Source organism: Chenopodium quinoa, unplaced genomic scaffold (genome assembly GCF_001683475.1).
Source record: "Chenopodium quinoa cultivar QQ74 unplaced genomic scaffold, ASM168347v1, whole genome shotgun sequence".
NCBI classification, from domain to species: domain Eukaryota; kingdom Viridiplantae; phylum Streptophyta; class Magnoliopsida; order Caryophyllales; family Amaranthaceae; genus Chenopodium; species Chenopodium quinoa.
Window position 1 is genome coordinate 1,404,115 of NW_018744041.1, and position 23,437 is coordinate 1,427,551.

The 23,437-nt window shown below is 35.8% G+C and overlaps 1 protein-coding gene and 1 pseudogene across 1 annotated transcript; one reads left to right on the forward strand and one right to left on the reverse strand.

The window, feature by feature from the left end:
- Positions 1–469: 469 nt before the first annotated feature.
- On the forward strand, positions 470–18,021 carry LOC110690464 (ADP-ribosylation factor GTPase-activating protein AGD3-like). Its single transcript, XM_021867303.1, has 19 exons — positions 470–1,189; positions 4,651–4,727; positions 6,195–6,295; positions 6,592–6,662; positions 7,565–7,627; positions 9,889–9,933; positions 11,068–11,133; positions 11,240–11,287; positions 11,398–11,493; positions 11,999–12,040; positions 12,741–12,956; positions 13,052–13,183; positions 13,277–13,501; positions 13,614–13,700; positions 13,785–14,120; positions 15,223–15,368; positions 15,450–15,543; positions 15,711–16,201; positions 17,482–18,021. Exons 1-19 carry the CDS (start codon positions 1,145–1,147, stop codon positions 17,594–17,596), a joined length of 2,496 nt encoding a protein of 831 aa, XP_021722995.1. The 5' UTR covers positions 470–1,144; the 3' UTR covers positions 17,597–18,021.
- Positions 18,022–19,578: 1,557 nt separating this feature from the next.
- LOC110690572 lies at positions 19,579–23,050 on the reverse strand (annotated as a pseudogene).
- Positions 23,051–23,437: the final 387 nt, after the last annotated feature.

Here is a 23,437-nt window from a genome sequence, read left to right on the forward strand (position 1 = left end):
ATTACAAGGATAATGACATGAAATGTTCATCACAAATTACTTATAAAGAAATCATTACCACCAGAGGGAGCCCCAGTTCATCTTTATGATGAACAAAAAACGTTTATCTAGTGACAATTCCGTAAATAAATTAATATAAAATCCCAGTCATCATGTCGTTTATGTAAATAAATCAACATTATTAGGGTCCACATTTGACAAAAGTTTTTGATTTATTTACAAAAATGCCACTAGATAAACGTATTTCTGTTTATCATGAAGATAAACTTGTATTTTCTCTTACCACCATATCTCGTGCATTTTATAATAAGTATATATTCAAGTATTTGTAAAATGATAGAGAATTCCAATTCTTATTCACTAATGTAATCGCGCTAGTAAGTACACGGGGAGTATGATATAATTGAAGGAAAAAGAAGAAATTTAGACTGAAAAAAGGGAGAAAAAGGAGGAAAAGTAGGAGAGGGGTATGGGATGGGATGTTAAAATAAAATAAAACAAAATTTGTAAATGTCTCTTTCAATCTGTCTCCCTCTTTTTCTTTTTAAGACTTCTCTCTTGGCTTTGGCTTTCTCTTTTTATTTGTTATTAGTCCTCTCTTTCACATACCCTTTCTTTATTTCTTGTTCTTTCCCCCAATTTTACAGGTTTTAAACTTTAAATGCCATCAACTCACTCACTCACTCACTTACTCACCTTCTCTCTATATTTAATTAAAAGCATAATCATTTCCAAGCACTTGCATTTATTGCTTTTAAGCTCAACAAACAAATATTTCTATTTCTTTTTTTTTTTTTAATTTTTTTTTATTTTGTAGTACTGTAGTAGACTGGTACATGTTTTCACTGTCACTCAAAACTGCAGTTGCTGCATCTGTTGTTTGTTAATCCAGACATACATTCGCTCCGCTGTTTCTAGGGTTTTCTGGGTCCTACTGGGTTTAGGGTTCCATGATAATTTTCTGGAAATTTTACATTTTTAAGCTTCTTTCATTACATGGGTCTTTAAGGGTTTACTTTGATTCTTAGGGATTTGGGGTTTTTTGTTCTGGGATCTTGCTCGATTTTCTGGGTTTTGATGTGGAGTGGGGTTGATTGAGTTTCAATTTGGGTGAATTGGATCATTTTATTGCTGCCCTTTAAACATGCATTTCGGAAAGCTTGATGATTCTCCTATGTTCCGTCAGCAGGTTTGTTTCTCTCTCCTATGTATTGGGATTAATTTGTTAGTTTGTCCTTGTTTCGGAAATCCCGATTGTTTGTTCTTGTTTGTTTGTTTGTTGCTTTTAATGTAATGTTCACGGGTTTAAGGAAGTATATATGTGAGAGAATGATCTGTAATTCTCGACATAATAATTATTTCAGAAAGGAAATATCTTTGATTCCTGGTTCTATTCATTACTTGGTGCTGTCCTTGTTGTAATTCTGGTATTCCCAACATAATTTATGCTATCACATTTTCTTGGTAGAGCACACTCCATCATGTTTGTTATCGTGGCATACTGTTGTGATAAAAACATTAACAGCTCGTTTTGTATGAGGTAAAAGGTAATGAATAGAGGTAACAGGAATAAATTTTTTAGTAATGATCATGGTAATGCTCCCAAACTAACTATATTTTCTGTATAAATTTTCATTGGCATCCATTGCTACTTAAGGGGGTAGTAAAGAAAATTGATAAAGAAAAAAAAAGGCATAAGGTCGAGGATTTGATTGCACACCATGGACATTAGAATGATGCTCTCCTTGCAAAATACACTTAAATCCATTATAGTTATAACTTTTCATTCTATCAGGGAGGGAAGGGGTATTTTCAATTTTCGAGTGATACTGTATTCAGAGGATTGATATGTTTAAGGTGTTCACTCTTTTGGTGTTTTAGTTTATTTATGGCTTAAGATATAGTAGTCTACTATTTTGGACTCAACTTGGGTTTAGTGGTTCACGTATCTTTGGCAATCTTGCTTCCCGCTGATTTAAGGTTATCCTATCTAATATCTAATATCTAATATCTAATATCTTGGGGGTGTTCTGTTAGGGGTGATCCTTAAGAGGCTTTCTTTTTGGTATTAAGTGATTGAGGTCTGTAAAAGTTAATTGTTGGAAGAGGGCTCTAATCTCATTTTGGCATAGGATAAATCTTATTAAATTTTTGTTTGTCTATTTTTTTTTGTTATTATCTTTTCTGTTTACGTTGTTGGCTCAGGTTAATAAGAAGTTATAGTAGCATATGAGGACATTTTATGGTTGGGGGTTGTTTGGGAGTGGAGGGATCACTCTTGTTGCTTGGAGTTGGATTTTTAATGAGCATTGGAGTAAGTAATGTGGTGTCCAAGAATTCTCTTTAGTGATTTATTTTTGGGGAAGTGGTAGTGGACTACTCTCTGACATAGGGTGATCAATAGTAAGTTTGATTATACGGAGTAATTCAAATTGCTGGGCTGTGTCGCCTGGGTTTCGTAACTAAGCTTGTGGAAGTATGTCTCAAAGGTTTTCTCTTTGTTACTTCCCTTGATCAAGTATTGGAAAGGCAATTAGTAGGAAGCAACCAGTCTATAATTCATATCCCATCTCTCTATCTTATCTCTGACACATCATGCTCCTATTTCGCCACTTATGATTTAGGATTGGCACTATATAATATTTATATAAAGTCTGTTGTTTTCGCTGCTAATGGCTTAATGTAGAATATGGCTTGTTGATCCTTCACTGTGAAGGTAATGTTACTATATGCCTATATGGTGCCAACTATTTGGTTTGGTTTGAAAGGGAAGCTCCAGACTTGCCCTGTTTCTTTGTTGGGCCATATGCAGTTTTGCTAGTTTGTTTTTGGGAGCAGAAAGGAGTTTTAGTGGATGTGGGTTTATCACTACTGTTTAGGTTAGAAGATGTGGGTTTATCACTATTGTTTAGGTGCTTTGGTTGGAGGGTAATTACTGTCTTTTCTTAACAAGGTTAGTTTGATATCTTATAATTATTATGTATCCTTGGTCGGGTCACCTATTTCAGCCTCTGGTGTCTGTTTTTAGGTTTATTATTCCTTATTTTAAACGGAAGCTTAAATATTTTATTCTCTAATAGGAATGAGCTATTAAACTGACTATTTGATGATCAAGTGAATTCAAATATGTATGTTGACATGATGGCTGAGGATGAGGTTTTAATTTATCTCATTATGCTGAAATGATGCAGAACATCATATGGTAGTAGTTTCAATCAATACCATTTGAGTCCATTGTGAAAAGACCATGTTCAAGGATTCTAATAATCATAGGAAAACCCATCCTCAATGAAGTATAATCATCACTAACAGTCTATGAGGGCCGCTATCTTTTTACTTTGCCAGCAGAGGAGTGGAAGACAAACGAACATGCTTCTTGCATTCTAGTGCTTCATGATGCTTGCCTGTTGGAGAATGATGTCTGTATGTGGTATCTAGGAAAAACAAAAAAATAAGGTGTTGTAAACTCTTGCCAGCTGAAAATTAACAATAGTTGATAGGTTGCAGTTTTCTGGAGGTGGGTAGAATGTTTGAGGAGAGGGCCAATAGGTTGGTGCTGGAGAAGGGGGAGAGGAGGAAGACTGCAGTTGGCTGGAGAAAGGCGAGGGGAAGGGGTAATTTTTTTTTTTTTCTTTTTAATGGCCAATTAGAATGTGACATGGTGGCCCTTTTACCTGCTAATCCAGTCACCTTAGACTTAAGACCAATTTCAAAACATCTCACCTTAACTTAAGTTCGTTAGGAATAATTGACTTTAGATTGTTTTGGGAAGACAAACCAAAGTTGGGATTTTCTTGTCAATTTTCCATACTTTTTTTCTTCTAATTTATTTGTTTATATATTTTACAACTTGCTTTTCACCAGGTAGGGGATTGGAGTAGTTATGGATTTCATTTGGACTCTAATAATCTCATTGGAGAGAGAGTCAAGCTATTTCTTTTAATCCTAATGCACCAAATTAGGAAGTTTAAAAAAGTATAAAAAAAGGGAGTAGCTTTTAGGTGTATGCCTTGCCCTTTATCCTCAATAATATATTTTCTTATCTTAATTATTTAATTTACTTGCACTAAGATTACATAGACTTAATACCTCTATCCATGACTTTCAAGACACACTGCTGGTTTGATGTAGCCAATTCATCCTGTGATGCTGCCTTATTTTCAGATAGTTGCTTATCTCAGTCCCTAAACTATGTATTCACTTTTATCAAGTGGTTATTGTTATTTAATTAAACACACTCTCTAACAAGCTGCATTCTGAAAGTTATTTTTTAGCATGCAAAACACCTTTTATCTCTTTATACTTGTCATTTCCTTGATGTATTGTACTTGAGGTATGTAATTAGTTCTCTCTATATCATTCCTATTTACCTATGTACTAGCATATGATAGCAAGTTGAAGAGTTGCTGTTCCTTTGCATATGATTGCATATAGTACTCAAACTCTACATTTTGCCTCAAGTACCCATGTTGGATCCTTGGTATTGTGACTTGGGTGTCGATATTTCAACACTTTATTTTGATCTTAAATCATGTCACCTTTTGAGTTAACAGCCGAGTTGGGACACCTGGATATTTACCTGTGTCCACAACGAGTAATAAAGTCTGAGTAACATTGTGACTCCTGTGCGTTCTTCTGTTGGTGATGCAGCTGCAGAGCTTGGAGGAGAGTGCTGAATCATTAAGGGAAAGATGCCAAAAATTCTACAAAGGATGTCGAAAATACACGTATGTCTGGTCTATATATTACAGCAATTGAAATTGCTCTATTTTGATGAAACATGGAGTTTTTCCCCTGACCTTATCTTCATCAACTCTTTGCTGAGCATCTTGCATGTGTTATGTAGTATGTAGTATTTTTTCGCCCTGCTTTATTGTATTGTTGGTAATAACATTAGTTATACTACCTCCGTTTCCCAATAGTTGCTTCTTTTGACTTTGTACACTATTCTTATGCTAACTTTGACCCATATTTTAATATTTAAAAATAAATACCATTGTTTTAATGGTTGTTGAGTAAATCTTAATTATTTATTTTCGTAATGTGATGTTTTCTATAAATTATAATTAAGGATATTAATGGTCAAAGTAGTGCATTTACAAATGTGTCTAGTCAAAATGATGCAACTATTAAGAAATGGACTTATCTTTGTGATTATCTCTGAACTAAAGTTGTCACTTTTTAAATTATTATATATCTTTGTTAACCAATCCTACATGGTAATTGACATCTCATTGTGCATTGAGGAATCAAAATACAAAAAGTACTTTGCCTCATCTTTGAGAAGAGGGTATTGGGATAGTAACTTTATTCCCTCTTCTCCCTATTAAGCGATGTTTATGCCTTGTTATAGTTTGCATTTATGTAGATAAGAACTTTTGAATATGTACTTCATAATTTTAATTCCATCGATATGTTATAATTTACTAGTCTATTGTCAATGCTATGTACCTCTGTACTATGGGTTTCTGTTATTTGTATTCATACTACTGAATCCAAATATGAAGATGTTACATTCTATCTTCTATATTACAAATGTTTAGGATGTCTCACTGCTTCTTTGACTAATGATTGGTTGATTAATTTTAAAAAGGTGCCTTAGGTGAGCCTAGGCACGAAGCACAGTCAGGCACGAGAGCTGGCGTCTTAGCTTTGCCACGCGCAAACTAAAGGCGTGCACCCATGCGTTTTATTTCTTGGCTGCTTTTTGCGCCTTTGCGTCTCATGTTGCACCTTATGCTGTATAGTGCTAATAACTGATGTGTATGATTATCTTTTTCTAAGACTCCATGTGATTTTGTAACGATTAGATTTACTATAATGTTAGTGGAGAGAGAAACCCCATACCCCCCAAATCCAATTAAAGAACCCTTGCAATCGATCACATGGCCCATTCACCTTTTCTCATAAATCCTTATTTGAACTTATTTAATAGCAACTAAACTGTGCCTCACCTGCTAAAGGCGCACGCCTTTGCCTTGTGCGGTTGTGCCTAGGCTCCAAGAACTTTTGCACCTTGGTGCGTCTTGCGCCTTTTAAAACTAAGATTGGTTGCTGAAAATTATATTTTGAGTTATTATTTTAAGAAACCCAATAGAACCACAATGCTGATGCAGAACCTTTTAATTTGCTCTTGTTTCTTTGTAATTACTAGGTTACTCAAATATAATATGTTTATTATCCAACTTTTGCAGTGAAGGACTTGGTGAGGCTTATGATGGTGACATTGCTTTTGCCAGTGCTTTAGAAACATTTGGAGGAGGGCACAATGATCCAATAAGTGTAGCTTTTGGTGGTATGGCAAAATTTATTCTATTGCAGCTATATTGTTATTCAAATTATTGTGTCCTTTCACATCCCCATTGGTGCATTCTTTTTTATAGAATCTGTGTGCAAGTCTAACTAATACATTGATGTCAGTCCTTTAATTGTATTAAAGTCATCTGTTTGTCTATCTGAAAAAGGAAAAAAACCCCAATATTTTGTTGGAATCTTGCCTTCTTTCCGTGTTTATCATGCCTACTCGTGTGTTTGTTGCAATAACAATTTGTAGTTTATAGATTATTGACTGGGAACAACAATTGTATTCAGGTCCTGTTATGACAAAATTTACAATTGCATTAAGAGAGATTGGGACTTACAAGGAAGTACTTCGTTCTCAGGTAAATGTTGCAAGTCACCAAGCAATTCCATGGTGTCATTTGTCCGATAATTTCATTGCATAGCACTTTGTTTGGATAGAGAGAAATGGAGGGAAAGGAAGAGAAGAGAAAAGGAGGGATGCATCATCCTTTCTTTGGATATCTAATGCATGGAGGGAAAGGAAAGGAATCGGAAGGATCCATTTTCCTTCCCCTTTTAATAAACCAAATCCCTCCATTGTTGGAGAGATTTGGAAGGAAAATGGAAGTTCACCTTCTCTCTCCTCTCACCTCTCACCTCTCTTTCCCTTCCCACTTTTTCCTTCCCTCTCTATCCCTTCACTATTGTTATCCAAACATAGTGTAAAACTCTATGCAAAGTTTGATCAATTAAATTGGAATGGAGGGAGTATGAGTTGTGTACTATTCTCCTCATCTTATACATTCTCATTTTGTATGTATTTGTCTAAACAATAATGTTTAAATTCATATCGAATCTGATTAAAATTGATTCACTATTGTTTTTGTTATAGGAAGGTACTGATTTTTACTGATTAATATAGATTTATGACTGATTGAAACTGAATTATATACAATATTCAATTACACACACACCAGCATGCGTGCACCTGCACACACCTGTGCGCACACACACATGCGCATACAAATATAGAGTAGAGAATAAGGCCTTGGTACTTCAAAGTGGAGGTTAGGAGCTCTACTTTTTATTACTATTTTTAAATTTCAATGATCCAAGAGTTCAAACCGTAATGCTTATGTTGATGTGGAACACGGATCTTGCTTTCTCAACTTTACTCACTTCACAGTTAGAAAGCCTTTGTAAAGTGGGCAAGTGACACCCTTACATTCATGCTGTTTAGTGTTGTCCTGTTTTGTTAATCCGTTTGATCCTTTTTTTCCAGGCTGAGCACATGCTTAATGACCGGCTGTTACAATTTGTCAATATTGATTTGCATGACGTAAAGGTATGATGCCGCCCTTTTAAAATATTAAGCAGATTATTAGCTGTATATGCCAGTGCTAATATGGACTTGATATTCGAATGAAAGTATGGTATCAATGATTAATGTTTAAACTTATTGTGGTTAAATTTACATGTCTTGCCATATAATTACTATACAATTAGAGTTTTGCGATTGGTTTCACATATATTTAATTTTTTCTAAGTCACCTTAATGAACGCTGTTATTAATGCTACTACTTCTGTTCTCGAGACCCTTAAGCCCGGAATTAGAGTCCTCAATGGATATCAGGACTGTAGACCACCTGATTCAAAAATTGATTTACTAGTAACTTGTAAAAGATGTGATTTTTTTGTTGGGAGTCCATTTTTCAGAAATAAACAAAGCATGTCAAGGGGAGTATCCCTGGTGGCTATTTATCATCTAAAGTTTTGGCAGTGGGCCCCGTGGCTGATTCGACATTGCCTTTGAGAGGCCTTTTAATGTAGGTTATATAGCTCATTCTTCTTGTGACTGTTTTAGGGGATTGGTGGAATATCTTGATGAAGATTGGCTATTAAACCTGTGGCATAATGGTAGTGGCTCGTATTGACACCAAATAAAGTCTGTTATGCCTTCATAACTTGTACAACTCGTGTTGGAACTGGCCTTTTGTACTCCTAGGAAACTTTGGAAATATTGTTGAGAGCTTGGCTGATTAGAAGCCCGGAATGGATGTTATGAGTCACATTTTAAAACCCTTAGTTGAAGTTCAAATCTTGTTGGAGGTTAGCGGGAATCTCATTGGTTTAACCAACGACCATGTGATCAAGTCGTGCTGTCTTTAGTGAAGATCAAAGTGTTGGCTGGGAGACTTTTAACAACCGTGTTGGAAAATCTTGGACAAAATGAAGATTCCAAGTCTCTAAACGCCACCATAGAAGTTCCCTTTGAACTATAGAAGTTTTGGATCAAGAATAGCCATATAGATTATTAAAGCCCTTCCAAAAGGTTATATTATTCACACCTATGCGGTTCTTGTAGGATTTGGATTGAAATGGGGTGGAATTTTCTTTTGTTCCCAACACAATGAATTAAGCCATAGAAGATTTCAGGGAGAAACTAGGCTCTGGTTTCCACATAAGTCATGGTTAAAAGATCCCTTCCTTATACTGGATATTTGGATAACAAAGAGTAAATTTTTTTTTGGGATTAGTCTTGTTCAAGTATCATAGATGTTACATGATCCAATACTACTTGAACCCAACAAGAAATTAACTTGGCTGATCTGGTTGATTGGTCTACACAGGTATCCCATAATTTCTCCAAAGAAGATCAAAATTTGTTACTTTAGGTGATGTTTACATTAATGACCTTGTTCACAATTCTGGAAAGATATGAGCAAGTCTCCTAGGCTTCTTACAAGAGTTTAACCTTGTATAGGATAGATTGGGCTACTCTGGATGATCCAACATTAAAGGTTATCAGGAATTCATTCTAAGGCTCAATCAACGGAGTTTTTAGGGCGGAAATCGGAGTAGATTCTTCTTGAAGTTTTTACTGGTTAGCAGCACCATGTATGACAGTAAACCCAGTATTGATGTCGTTGTAAAAGCCATAGTCAAGCTGCAAAAATCCGTTCTGGACATAGTAATAAATTGGTAAATCATTGGAAAACCCGCTCTTCTTTGGGTTTCTTACTGTACACAGATTCTACATTGATGATCATGGGGACCATAGATGTTTCCAGTGCCAAATTCTCCTGGAGAAGCTTTTTTCAAGTCTACTTGTCTATATATCATTTCTATAAGACCTATGTTTGGTGCTTTCTTCTAAACTAATAGATAAAATTTCTTCAACACAGTCAACAGCCACTGACTTCTGTTTCCCAATTGTTCATCGTTCTTAGGAACATCTGGTCATTGTTTATTTGGGGCACTAGCAAAGGGAAGTCAGAGGCTTAATTCTCAAAACTTATAGGCGCTTGTTCATAATTGTGTCGATGCATCCCCCCCCCCCCTCCCCCACCCCCATATCTATCATACATCTGTAACATATGGAAAATCAGTTTTTGAGATGAGGAGTAGAATTAGATTCAGGTTTATGCTGTAGGAGAATCTCAATTTAGTTACCAATTTGAGATTATGAATCATGATCATGGTTCTGTTACTCAGCTCAGTGGAATGTGATTGGTAAGTTCAGACATCTAGGCAATTTCTTAAGGCACAGTTGAGTACTTAGGTTCAGCTTCTTCATACTATTCTAAAAACTTTTAATTATTGCAGGAAGCGCGTAAACGTTTTGACAAGGCAAGTCTTGTGTATGATCAGGTTTGTGTTCTGAACTTCAAATAAAAGCTGCATTGCTTTATACTACTTCCCTTTTTTATGAGTTGACCCATTTTGACCTTTGCACTATTCACACTCTCCTTTGACCGTGTTTTGTGCCTTATAAGTAATGAAAAATATAGTCATGTGAGATCTTGTTAGATTCGTCACAATATATATTTTCAAAATATCAACTTTTTATAATTTTTGCTTATCGACAATTAAAGAAATTAATAATTGAATTTTTGCATTGGCAAACGTGACTAAAGAAACGTGTCAACTAAAAAGAAGCGGAGGAAGTACTTATTTTAGTATATTCAAGTATATTTGCTGTGAGATCAGCCAGGCTCTAGGCCCAGAAATTTGTTTTATATTTTTTTCCTCCGAACAAGTGTGGTAATCAATTTATCTTCTATAAACTATATATTTAAAGACATAATAAGAATAGTGAAAATTTTCACCAACGAGGCTCTTCTCAATCTAATTGAAAAGAGGAACATGCAGTTATTTATGAAAAAAAGCCTTTTATGACATTGGAATGATGATAGTAATTAGATTTGAGTGATCTAAATTGTGGAACATGAGTCGCATAATTAGACAAGGCCTATGAGCATTAGATTTTCAATATGTGTTGGACAGGGAAATATAGTGGGTTGTGATTATTATGATGGAGAGTTCATTGAATTGGTAGTTTCGATTAGGGCACAAGTCATATAGGTGGTGGACTGGTCTTTGCTTCAGACAAGCCATTTTGACTTAGCTAATAATTAGTTCACACAATAGACTTTTGGAATATTCTATATCATCCTGATGGAGTATGAAATTTTGCATTATGAGATGTAACATTTTAGGATAACATTAAGAGTTAATCACCGTAATTTCAATCAATCAATCAATCAATCAATTAAAGCCTTAATCCCATAAAGGGGTCGGCTAACATTAACTAGATATGATTATTCCGTGTAGTCAATCACCGTAATATATAAAATAAAAAAAAACTCATTGTCTTATGAATAAGTACCCCTTTTAATCTTCATTTATTAATGGTTCTAGTTGAAGCAGAAAGAAACTGCTTTTCTATATTGCTTTCAGTTAACTTCTACAATAGTAGTCTTGACAAGTATATGATTGACACAGGCTCGTGAAAAGTTCTTGTCACTTAGAAAAGGAACAAAAGGTGATGTTGCTACAACCTTGGAGGAGGTATGGATTTTATTTATTTTTAATTGAATATTCCAGATCTTTGCAATATGGTCGTTTTGTTATCATCATCATCTTACACTTTAGTTTTGATGTTGCCTGAAAATAGGAGCTGCATCAGGCAAGATCTACATTTGAGCAAGCTCGCTTTAATCTGGTATCTGATCTTCTGTAGTTCTTTTGTGTCCATGATTTAATGATCATCACCGTCTGTTATGTTTTTCATATGACTTTATGTTTGTGTAATTTAAATTTTGTTGGACCCAGGTGACTACTCTTTCCAACATTGAAGCAAAAAAGAGATTTGAGTTCCTTGAAGCAGTTAGTGGGACCATGGATGCACATCTGCGTTACTTCAAGCAGGTGCTTAATATAATCTCTTTTCTTTTTAGATTTATGAATGAGTGTTTAATTCTTCTTGCTATATACCTTTTAGAAAATTTTCTTTGATCACTTTTTGAAATATTTGATGAAAGGGATAAGAAGAATTGGTATTTTTGGTTAGAAATCTGTTGATTTCCAATGTAATAAAAGTTTCACTTCTCTCTGGGTTATGGGTTATAGTGAACTAACTAATAATAGGTAATTTTATTCTTACTGGCTACAAATTAAGGGTGGGATCCTCTTTAGAAGTAATGGAGTGTGATTTAAAGATTAAAATGCTCTAGATATTATAAATAAGAGATAATGCAGTTAGTAGGTGACAGATTTATTAGATTTCAAAAAAAAAAAAAAAAGGCAACAGATTTATTAGGAAGATGAGATTTATGTTAATCTACATGGAAAGATAGACAGGCAGGGTGGTGGGAGAATATATAGGAGGTTATGAATTGCTCATTTCTCTCACTGTGAACTCTGTCTCTTATAGGGTTATGAACTGTTGCATCAGATGGAGCCGTATATTAATCAGGTTTGTTTTTATATACCTCTATGAAATTATTTGTAAGTATATTGATTCTCCCCCCTGCTTTCTTTCTGTTTGTCATCTTCTACTTTGCACTAATAGCCTCACAACAGTGAAACCCAAATGGTTTGCTTTAGTGGTCACCTCGCCCTTTCCCCATTAGTTTGTCATCATTTAATGTTGTATCAGTATGGAGTGAGCATACGTAGGGATTTTGTCCTATATTGGTATAAATGTATAAATAAAACTTCAATGACAAACGCAACTCATCAACATGCTGTTGTTAAGGGCCTGTTCACATTTACTTAATTTCAGTTCAGTTCAGCTCCAATCAGTTCAGTTAAGCTTCAACCAGTTTAGTTCAGTTCAATTCCTAATTTCCCTCTCTCATAAAATATTCATTTAAGCTTAGTTCAGTTCAGTCCAGTCCAGCTCCAATAAGTTCAATTCAGTTCAGCTTTAATTAGTTCAGTTCAGCTTTAATTAGTTCAGTTCAGTAAATATGAACAGGCCCTAAGTCTATATATGTCTTCCATTTCATTGATTCACTGTATCCCTGAACAGTGACATAGTGATTCTGATATCTAAATGATGTGAAGGCTTGTGTAGTGTCAGAAATTATATTAGCACTCTTGGTTGGTATCTTATGGTTGATATTGTGTGCTATCCATATCTTTATTTAATTTGTAAGCCTTTATTGTTATAGGTCTTGACATATGCTCAGCAATCAAGAGAAAGGTCCAATTATGAGCAGGCAGCTCTTAATGAAAGGATGCAAGAGTACAAAAGACAAATTGATCGAGAGAGTAGGTGGTGCTCTAACGGATCTAATGGCTCTCCAAACGGTGATGGTATACAAGCTATTGGTAGAAGTTCACATAAAACAATAGACGCAGTTATGCAATCTGCCGCAAAGGGAAAGGTAAAATAGAAACTTTTAAATTTTTAATGGACTTTGTTCAACAATTTGTCTGACATTGTTTTTCTTTGCTTTATTGAAATATTTGCTCATTTCAGGTTCAGACCATAAGACAGGGTTATCTCTCAAAACGTTCATCTAACTTGAGAGGTGACTGGAAGAGAAGATTTTTTGTCCTTGATAGTCGAGGAATGCTTTACTACTACAGGAAAGAGTGCAGCAAACCATCTGTAAGTAAGCTGGGTGGTCTATTATAGCAGGCAGAACATAGTTTTCTTTCATCGCACCTTTTTACTGACTGGTTTTATGAAATTTGTTAATAGAGTTCTGGGCCTCGTAGTTCTGGTCAGAGGAATAGCTCTGAACTTGGGTCTGGATTGCTAAGTCGTTGGCTTTCTTCACATTATCATGGTGGAGTGCACGATGAAAAATCTGTTGCTCATCATACGGTCAATCTGCTAACTGCAACAATTAAAGTTGATGCTGATCAGTCAGATCTACGGTTTTGCTTTAGGATTATCTCACCAACAAAGAACTACACCTTACAGGTTCACAGATGTTTCAGTCCAAAATATGATAAGATTTTGTGGTCAATTTAAGATCATTGCTAGTGAGAACAGTTTTATAATGCTAATTCCCATCAAATGCTTCCAAATACAGGCAGAAAGTGCATCGGATCAAATGGATTGGATTGAGAAAATAACAGGAGTCATTGCTTCATTGCTAAGTTCTCAAACCCCTGAAAGGGTAAGCCTGAGTTGGGATGTTCGAGCCAGCTTGTTTCTTCATCAGTGTCTGCTTACTAATTGTTCAGAGTCTTTCATGTTTCAGTGCATGTCTGCTAATCATATGGGAAGTCTTCATCGATCTGCTAGTGAGAGTAGCTCCATCGAAAGTTCTGATTTTGATCATGCTGCAAATGAAGAGAACACATCTGAGAGGTGCCTCACATCTGTGCATCATGACCGCCCATTGAGAAGTTCACTGCAACAACGATCATTCATGAAGTCTGAAAGGCCAATTGAACTGCTGAGGAAGGTTGGTGGGAATGACAAGTGTGCCGATTGTGGTGCCCCGGAACCTGATTGGGCTTCCTTAAATCTGGGATTACTTGTCTGCATTGAATGTTCAGGTGTTCATCGGAACCTTGGTGTCCACATATCAAAGGTGAAATTTTATTTTATACTTACTGATTTGTATTGATTTACTTTAAACATATGCACTTTGTTCCCATTTTTTCTTGATTGTCACCTATTACTTTGAAAGAAATTCTGATTCCAATGGTTGTTAATAGCTGCATAAACTGGACTAGGACAGTGGGACCCACCCTTTTCCGTTTTTTTTTTTTCTTTTTTTTTTTTTTTTCTTTTTCTACCTTGTTAGTTATTAGAAAACCACCTCTTAACTAGTTGTTATTGGTTGGAGATAAGACTTTGCGTCTTGAGCATTGTTAATTTGCTTGTACAAGATTGGATAACAGGAACTCAATTCAGTACCTAGGCCAAATGTATCACTTTCCTGTGTTAGTTTGCCTCTTTTTGGTTTGCAAGGGGATGAGCGAATTTGATAATTTTAATCTAGAACTTTATGGTTCCTGTCATTGGCAAGGCCTTGGAGTTAAATTTGCATGTTTTTTCAGTTCATCTTAATTTTAGCAGGATGGTTTAATTCTGAGTGTCAGCTATATTTATGAAATATTAGCTTCAGTTATTGTTTTGTCGTTGGCTTGTCCGATGACAGAATTGTATGAACATGTATTGACATACGGAGTAAGGTCCATAACCCTATTTTGATTGTTAGGTGTACAAAGTAATCTAGCTGGCTACTTTAGCTTATATTTGGTCAAATATTTCTTACATACCTTAAAGTTATCTGGTATGAGCTCTATAATTACTTCATACTGGACTATGTTTCCTGGGGTTGTGTTTTTGATGGTCATGATGGAAATGAGAACTGATAAATGTAATTGCTCTTGTGTATGCATAATACAGCTTAGATGCATGAACTAATCTGAAACTCGATAAGGCGTTGATATTATTGCCGTTATCTTGGTTGATTCCTAATGAATAACCTCATTTCTATTCCCATTGTTCTTTTATTTAATAAAAGGAAGGGGTTAGGTAGATGGTAGTTGTTTGTTTGTAAATTTTTTATGAAAGGAATTGTAGTTTTTCTGGAACAATGACTGCACATGATGATGCAACCAACTTGTACATATTTTTTGCTTCCTGGTTTTCTTCATCTGTTTCCACGGCTATGATTTTTATAGGTGAGATCACTTACACTCGATGTTAAAGTGTGGGAGCCCTCAGTCATATCATTATTTCAGTCTCTGGGAAATTCCTTTGCTAATTCTGTATGGGAAGAACTTTTGCGGTCAAAGGGTGCTTTCCATGTTGATCTTTCATCTGCAAGGTAAAGATCTCTCTGTTTTCTGCTAAATTATGTTTCATATACTGGTATAGCTCTGCTAATTAAATTCACTTTGTTCTGAAGTTCATTGAAGGCTGATAAGTCACAGCAGCTTTTCATCAGCAAACCTAGTGCTGCTGATTCAATAGCAATAAAGGAAAAGTTCATTCATGCAAAGGTCACTTAACCTTCCCTTATCTTCATTAATATTTTTTTTATTCTATTTTGGATTTGGAGACATATCATGTGATCAAAAAGACTAAAAGAGCATGCACTATGTAGTGTAGATTTGTCACTTGTGAACTCAACTGAAAAAGTAATTATTCTGTCTTGCCAATCAAACAGTATGCTGATAAGCTTTTTGTTCGGAAGCCAAAGGACACACAACATCTTCGACTATTGGCACAACAAATCTGGGAAGGTGTGCGTAATAATGACAAAAAAGCGGTATATAGATATATTGTGAACTTTGAAGCAGACGTTAATGCGGTGTATGATTTGACATCCGCAAGCTCTTCTTTAACCCTTGCAAAGGTAATGCGGTTGCCAGAGCCGACAAGCCATGGACCCAACATTAGTCAGTGGGCTGGGGACTTGTCATGCAAATCCTCTGAGAGCTCATCTAATGTATCTGCTGAAAATGAGGTACTGAGTATGGAGGATCTAGATGGATGCTCCTTGCTCCACCTTGCTTGCGAATATGCTGACATAGGCATGTTGGAGCTCCTTCTGCAGTATGGCGCAAATGTAAATGCATCTGACTCTAGAGGTCAGACACCACTTCATCGATGTGTTCTGAAAAGGAAGGCAGTAGCCGCAAGATTGCTTCTCACAAGGTGATCTTTGAATTTCTTTCTGCATTAGCTGTTATGCTGTCCTGTGTGTTCAGTTAGAAAAATCATTTCAATCGTGGTTTTTCAGCTTTGGCTATTTATTTGGTTATTTTTTATTTTGGGTTTTTCTATATAGTGGGCTTGTATTATTCAGTTTTCCAAGTTGTACCTAGTGTGTTTGGAAGCTATACACATTGCCCCTTAGGTCTGTTGAGTGAGTAAATTGTACCTTTTCTATTGAAGCATTAGGGACTGACAGTAGAGAGTTGCATTTGAACTAAAAATTAAATCAAAACCCTCTTTTTTGTTAGATGTGGTGCCGGAAAGTTCCAATGGCAGCACAATGCTGCTGGATGTGAAATGGGGATGAGGAGAGAAAAAGATGCAAGATTGAGATTGGGGAAAGAGATTGAAAGCAGGAGAGGCGATAGGGGTTAGGTTAAGTAACTAGTGGAAGTATCAAAAAGGTGTGGAGAGAGAGGAAGGAAGAGGTTGCACCAGCAGCTAAAGGGGGTGTGGTGACTTTGCTGGATCGCCTGGGTGTAGGTGGGCAGAGGTTGGGTTAACTCCTAGAGGATGGAGGAGGAAGGTGGAAGAGGGTATGAAGAGTGGGAAAAGGAGGAGGAAGGAGAGGTGCAGAGAGAAAGGAGCAATTGCAAAGAGGGAGGAAGGTGGGGGTTGCATCGGTGGCTAAGGGGAGTAGGTGGGTATATTTTCTGGGTGTGGTTTGGTTAAATGGCAGAAGGAGGAGTTGCAAAGAGGGAGAGAGAGAGGTTGATAATGTTGTTTTTTAGTGAGTTGGTGGAGCTTGCAATAGAGGGGAGATGATGGTGACCCCACCCCCCCCCCCCCCCCCTCTCCCTCTTCTTTATTTTTTTAGTCTGGAGCTTGCCTATAGAATCTGTTTCCTTATTTAAGTTCACAATAAGGAATCTCCTTATTTAAGTTCCTTTGTGAAAATAGTATCTTGATTCTGTAGAATCTCTTTCCTTATTTAAGTTCACAATTTGGTTGTAGTTCCTTTGCTTTGTGTACTTATTAAAGCACTTCTGCTTCTTTAAGCTCAGAAGCAGAGAGGTTTATTTGCATTGCCTAAATGTGTGTTTCTGTTGTTCCTTTGAAAACATCTGGTACATGTATGTCTCTATTGTTCCTTTGAGGACATCTGTTTAATGTATGCTTTTGTTAGTATCATGCTGTCCGTAAGGGATAATTTTTGAACTTACATTTCATAATATATTGTATTCTTACTGATGTATGTCTAATTTGTCGAATCACATCAGGGGTGCAGATCCGCAGGCTGTGGATGGAGAAAATAGAACCCCATTTGATACTGCCAAGGAGTCAAATTTCGATGATCCCGAGGTACTTTCCTTGTTGTCTGACTCAAGAGGATAGAAGTCTCACGAAAAGAGTTTTGGTTTTTTGGAGGACAGAAAAGGAGGGGGGGGGGGGGAGGTTGTACTATATTTTTGGAGCTGGTGTTGCTGTATTTAAGAATAGGTTGTGTAGAGTTGTATTTTCTTTTTCTTTTGTATATTTTCATGTTGTTCCTAACTGGAGAATGTTAGAAGCAGTTTGAGTGCATATCAAGTGCTGGGGGATCTCAAAATATATTGTGCTCGTCCTAAATCTTTTGAAAGCACTTGGATTTAGGTGGTTGTGTGTACAAATTTTTTATCCCTCTTTTCTTGTATTGAGGGGATCAATTCTTTTCTAGAGTTGTAGTTTAGCTGGTTGTTGTCCTACCATGTATCTAGTTTGAGAATTTTATTTTAAAAAGAAAAACTCAGTAAATGAAAAGTGAGCATTTTGCAGTATCACTATCCATATTCATTGCCCGGAATTTCGTGTTTAAGCCATATAACTTTTGATAGGCCAATGGTCAGATAAGAGCATTCAGAATTCGAGATTCTACTGTAAAGCATTCTCCCCTAGTCTGGTGTGAAAGCCCTGTTAAATATACAGGGTGAGTAATCTTCAGCCTTTTGTTGGCTTGCATTGTTTTTGTTGTGTTATGACTTATGAGGCTATGTTTTGGACTTAGGGGACATTTGATATCTATCAAAACATGAGAGAGATGGAAGAAAAAGGCTAGCATTAATGTCTTTTGGAAGGTTTATGCTAGCAACATCTCAACATTCATGCTGCGTTCTCCTATTATCTCTTTTTTTTAGGCAGAATGATGGGAAGAATCAAGGATTAATGATAACTTCAGGAAATGCAGTTTCATATTGGATTCAAGACAAATTAGAGGCTATTGTTTTGAGGTAAAAATATCTACTATCTAAATGTGGGAGAATATCTGATTATTTTAACAGTCAGTCTATCTGAGATAGCAGGGCTAATGTCACTGTCAATTGTGTCACTTAAAAGAATTTCCGCATAGAAGACTGAAACATTCTGTACACTGTCAATTATTTTACTTGGCTGGAGGCTCTAATGGGTAGATGTAGCAATGTCTAGATTAAGAGGCGGGAGTGTGGATCTTACTAATATTTTACTTGAAATTAGTCGTCATATTATCTTAACCTATATTACCTGAGATGCTTAAAAAAACTTCTTTATTAGAGTACAACTATCTCTATTTTCTTCACATCAATATATAATAAAATCTATATGTTAGTTTGTTTTTCCTTTTCAAATTTGGTGTTCTGGTCAATTTGTAATCCAAGTATTCCGTACTACGGAGTACATAAGTACGTACAAGTATATACATTATTCTTTCCATTTTACTTTTTCTTCTTCGTATTTTGTTTTCGCCGTTGATGGGAACTACTGACTGTTGTGAGTTGTAAGGAACTTGACAGGGAAGAAATGGTGCCTACTAATTAGTTGTTTTTTTTAAACTACATCTTCCTTGATATAGTACAGTAGCAATTATAGAGGAATCTTAATCATATTAAACACAGCTCCGACTTTAATAACAAAAAAATAAGATAAAAATGTTGGTCAATGCATTTCCGTAATCGTATGATTACGCAAAATTTGATAACTCCGTTGAATGCTAATTATATAAACTTTGATGAATCCGTTGAATTGAATACTAATTATATCAAAATTTGATGATTCCGTTGAATGGTAATTATATAAACTTTGATAAATCCGTTGAATTGAATACTAATTACGGAGTATATAATATCCCTTTAAGCTAGCCAACAATAATTTATTTCATTTTGTATGACTTGTTCAAAAATCCTTGCTAAAAAAAGCCAAATTATTGTACAAGTTAGATATGGCAATAATTTTAAGTAAGAGTGAACTTCTTTAATTTGTGTGTTCGAAATTTCAAATTTAGAAGTCTGAGTAAATACGAAGTACATTCTATCTGAGAACTTGGTAAAAAATGCACTATAACAAAGCAGAAATTTAAAGGGAAGATGGATCCATAATTTTTGTATAGGATGGGCTGTACAAAATAATATGCAACATATCTGACAATCATAATGTGCTTGGAATCATAACAAAAAATTGTTAGAATTTTCTCACTATAACAAAGATTCACCCTTAATCAATTCAAAAAGAAGCAAGAATACACAAAGTTGAATAAAGGCTTGATGCTTTAAATCAAGGAATGGGATGAGTACATAACAGAAGTATAAGCTAGCTTTCTTTCAAAAAAATTAAAAACTGACTCGTGTTAGCTAGCTAGCTAGCGTGGTGTGGGAGACATTGTACTACTTGAAATAGCTGCGCTCATCATCTCTAGAGAGTCTTTAGCTGAACTAGAACTTCCTGTGTTCATCATATTCAAACATTCTTTGAGTTCTGTAACTATTTGAGTCATTGTTGGCCTATCTGAAATTTCTAGCTGAATACATCTCACTGCTAGTTCTACTGTTTTCCACACTGTGAGATAGTTTTCATCTACACCGTGTCTCAGGTTTTGGTCTAGTATGCTGGCTATATCCCCTCTTTCAAGCACGCTCCTAACCCATTGACCCAAGTTCATGACTCTGTTTACTATTGCTGTTTTGCCTGTGATTAGCTCCAACAGAACAACTCCAAAGCTGTAAACATCGCCTTTTTCATGCACCTGTCCTGTTAAATTATACCTGTAATAATCATTGTGCCATAAAAGTTTTAGCCCACTTTAATTAGTAGTGTGCACTATTACTTTGATCAGAGAGTGTTAGAATCTGTAAGATAGTAATGTAAGAATGACTGAAATGGCTCACTTACTGAGGATCAAGATAGCCTAGTGTTCCAACAACCCTTGTTTGTAAATTTGAAACATATTCAGCTGGGAAGATTTTGGAAAACCCAAAATCAGCTACCTTTGCTCGAAATTCTTTGTTCAGAAGAATGTTAGCGGGTTTTACATCTCTATGGACTATAGGCGGGCTGCAACCATGATGCAAGTAATCCAGTCCTACAAATAGAGAGTTACACAACAAATTTTAATGTACTGAGTGATCAAGTGATCTGATAAAAAATCTGTTTCAGAAAAAGAAACGAATGTTATCATATATCTCTCACCCTGAGCTGCGTCGATTGCTATCTCAACTCTCTTTATCCAGCTTATAGAGTCAGAATATTCTGTTCATAAACCACCCAAAAATCAAATTGATTGTTGTTGAAGGGAAAAAAAAAAAAAAAAAAAAAAAAAAAAAAACATATGGTTCAATCAATAAGTGCAACAGCTAGGGGAAAAAAATGAAGGACTGTATTAAGATGCAAGGTCCTGCCTGAGAGAAGAGCTTTCAAGTCTCCCATGGCCATAAACTCGTAGATAAGCGCTAAGTTGGTTCCTTCTTCACAATATCCAACGAGAGAAACCAAGTTCTTGTGAGAAATTCGACCAAGCACTTCAATCTGTGTCAAAAACATTTCTTAAGGCTTTAGCTCTCATATCATATAGCTTAAATGAAATCAAGAAAGCATGATTCTCTATTTGGTTTCCTAATTACGAACCTCAGTGCTAAATTGCTTAGGGGCCTCGGACTTTGAGAACACCTTGACTGCAACTTCTTTGCTGCTGCCATCTTTTAAACAACCATGATACACTACTGCAAAACCACCTTCCCCTATTTTTTCCCTGAATCCACTTGTCATGTCTTCCACTTCAGAATAGGTAAACTGTGCCAAACCATGCTGCCTCCCTCTTTCATTTGCTTCTAGATTTTCTTCAGTTGGCGGTTCTGTAATCATTGTTTTATGTTATAACTTGGAGTATTGGAAAAATAATTATATCGGTGTTATCTTTTAGTTTAGTTCACTATGGGGCTAGAAATTAGTACTGTATAGTTTACAAAATAAAAGTTTGTGAAATGAACTCAACCGTATTCTTTTGAATCATGGATGAAAGGATTGTCTTGCTGTTTTCCAGGTGATGGGTGTTTATCTCCTGAACAGAGAAAAAGTAAAAACTAGTATGTTAGCTGTACAGATTATGCTTCAAAGACAGGTACAATTGCAAAGATGAAGATAATTCTTATCATCAAGTAAAACTGAACTGAATTATACAAGAAAATTAAAATTAAAACTAAAACTAAAACTGAATTGAATTATACAACCTTACTAGTTCTTACCTTTTGAAGGATGGCGCTTCCAAAACCAAAAGCCACAGAGAAGTAATAAAATTACAACCACAGATAGCAGGGGTATAAGAACCTTAAAGCGTACTGTCAAAATATCAAGGGAGGCAACAAATTAATCGCAGTGCAATTTATAATTAGTGTGAGCATTGTAATTCACAGTGGTGGCAAGTGATGATATCCAGAGATTGTTACCACTTACCTGGTAGAGTTGATGAAGAAGGTGGAGGGACTGAAGGCTGTAATCCATACAACTCAAACCCAACTAGACAAATCGGAAGAAATTCCATAGTAGTGGTCCAAAGATCCATTAGCCTGAGAGCCGCTGTGAGGCATCTCTGACAAGATGTGCCAGTAATGTAGGGAACACATTGAACCATCCCCCTTAATGTCTGAGATGATGAGAGTCTAACACTTGTTGTGGCAAAACCTTGCGGTGTAAGGCTATCATTATTAGCTGCCTGATCAACGAGGCTTCTCATGGTGCTGTCAAATATTGGCTGATATTGATTGAGATAATCCCCATAACAGGAGTGTTGTTATGTCTTGGGAAATAACGGTTTAGATCCTGGGTATCAAAGGAGAAGATGGAGTAGTTGGCATAACGCAAGGTGCATTCTTCGTACCAAACTATGCCTTGTTTCAGTAGTTTGCATACATCTAAAATTTTTGTTGCAGCACTATCAACACAATCATGACAGGTTTGGAGACCAACATCTCCCCTGCAGTAGTACATAGCATACACTTGGTCAACACCTTCTCCTGTGGTAAAGTTTGAGAAGGCTAAACGCGAGGCATTGGCAACCAGATGGGTGGAAAGGGCATCTTTCAATTTTTCTTCAAACGGACTGCCTGTAGTGTAAGAGTAGCCATCCACCGGACAGTTGTAGCCTATAAAGGCGGGATCATCTGTACCAGTGGAAGCAGCACCTCCTCTGGATACTTCATCTAATACTAGCAGTAGCAGACTCAGGATCAAAAGCATCTTCTGCAGGACCATTCTGGTGACGCGGACACCCAAACAATAAGACTCCATATTACAGATCACCACTCATGTATTAATCTTACTACTTTCAATTAGTATTTTCCTAAAATTTCACAAAGCTCAAATATTCAGACTTCAAAAATGAAATAACACCAGTTAAAAGCTATTGCTGTTGAACCAGTTAATAATACTTTTAAGTCAAGATTATTTCAAAACAATGGAAAACTATCGTGATCCCCTATACTTATGTTAAACAAAAACTCTAACAGGTTAATCATTCAACAAGATTGGTTGACTTGTGAGTTGTGACAATTTTGTGTATTAAGTAGCTGGCCATTTTCAGATGATAAGACTTTTTTTTTCTTTGATTGGTCCATTAATAAATCCGATGTTACTTCAAATTATGGATTCTTATAATAATTAGACGTGCTAATCCCTTTCATTTGCTCAAGTCAAAGGAAAACAACTGAAGATTATTGATTTTCCATTCAACAAAACTTCAATTATAGTTTAGATAATGTTATTCTCAATACAGCTACGAACTTATTACTTTATAGAGAATTATGTATGCTCTGATTTGACTAAGGGTATAATTTTTGTTTAATAGCATTTATATTACCAGAATGTCAGAAAAACTACATATTTTTCTAGTATTGTTGTTGATTAAAAAATACTCTTCATACCAATAATGATTGTTCAATTATAAGCATAATTCCT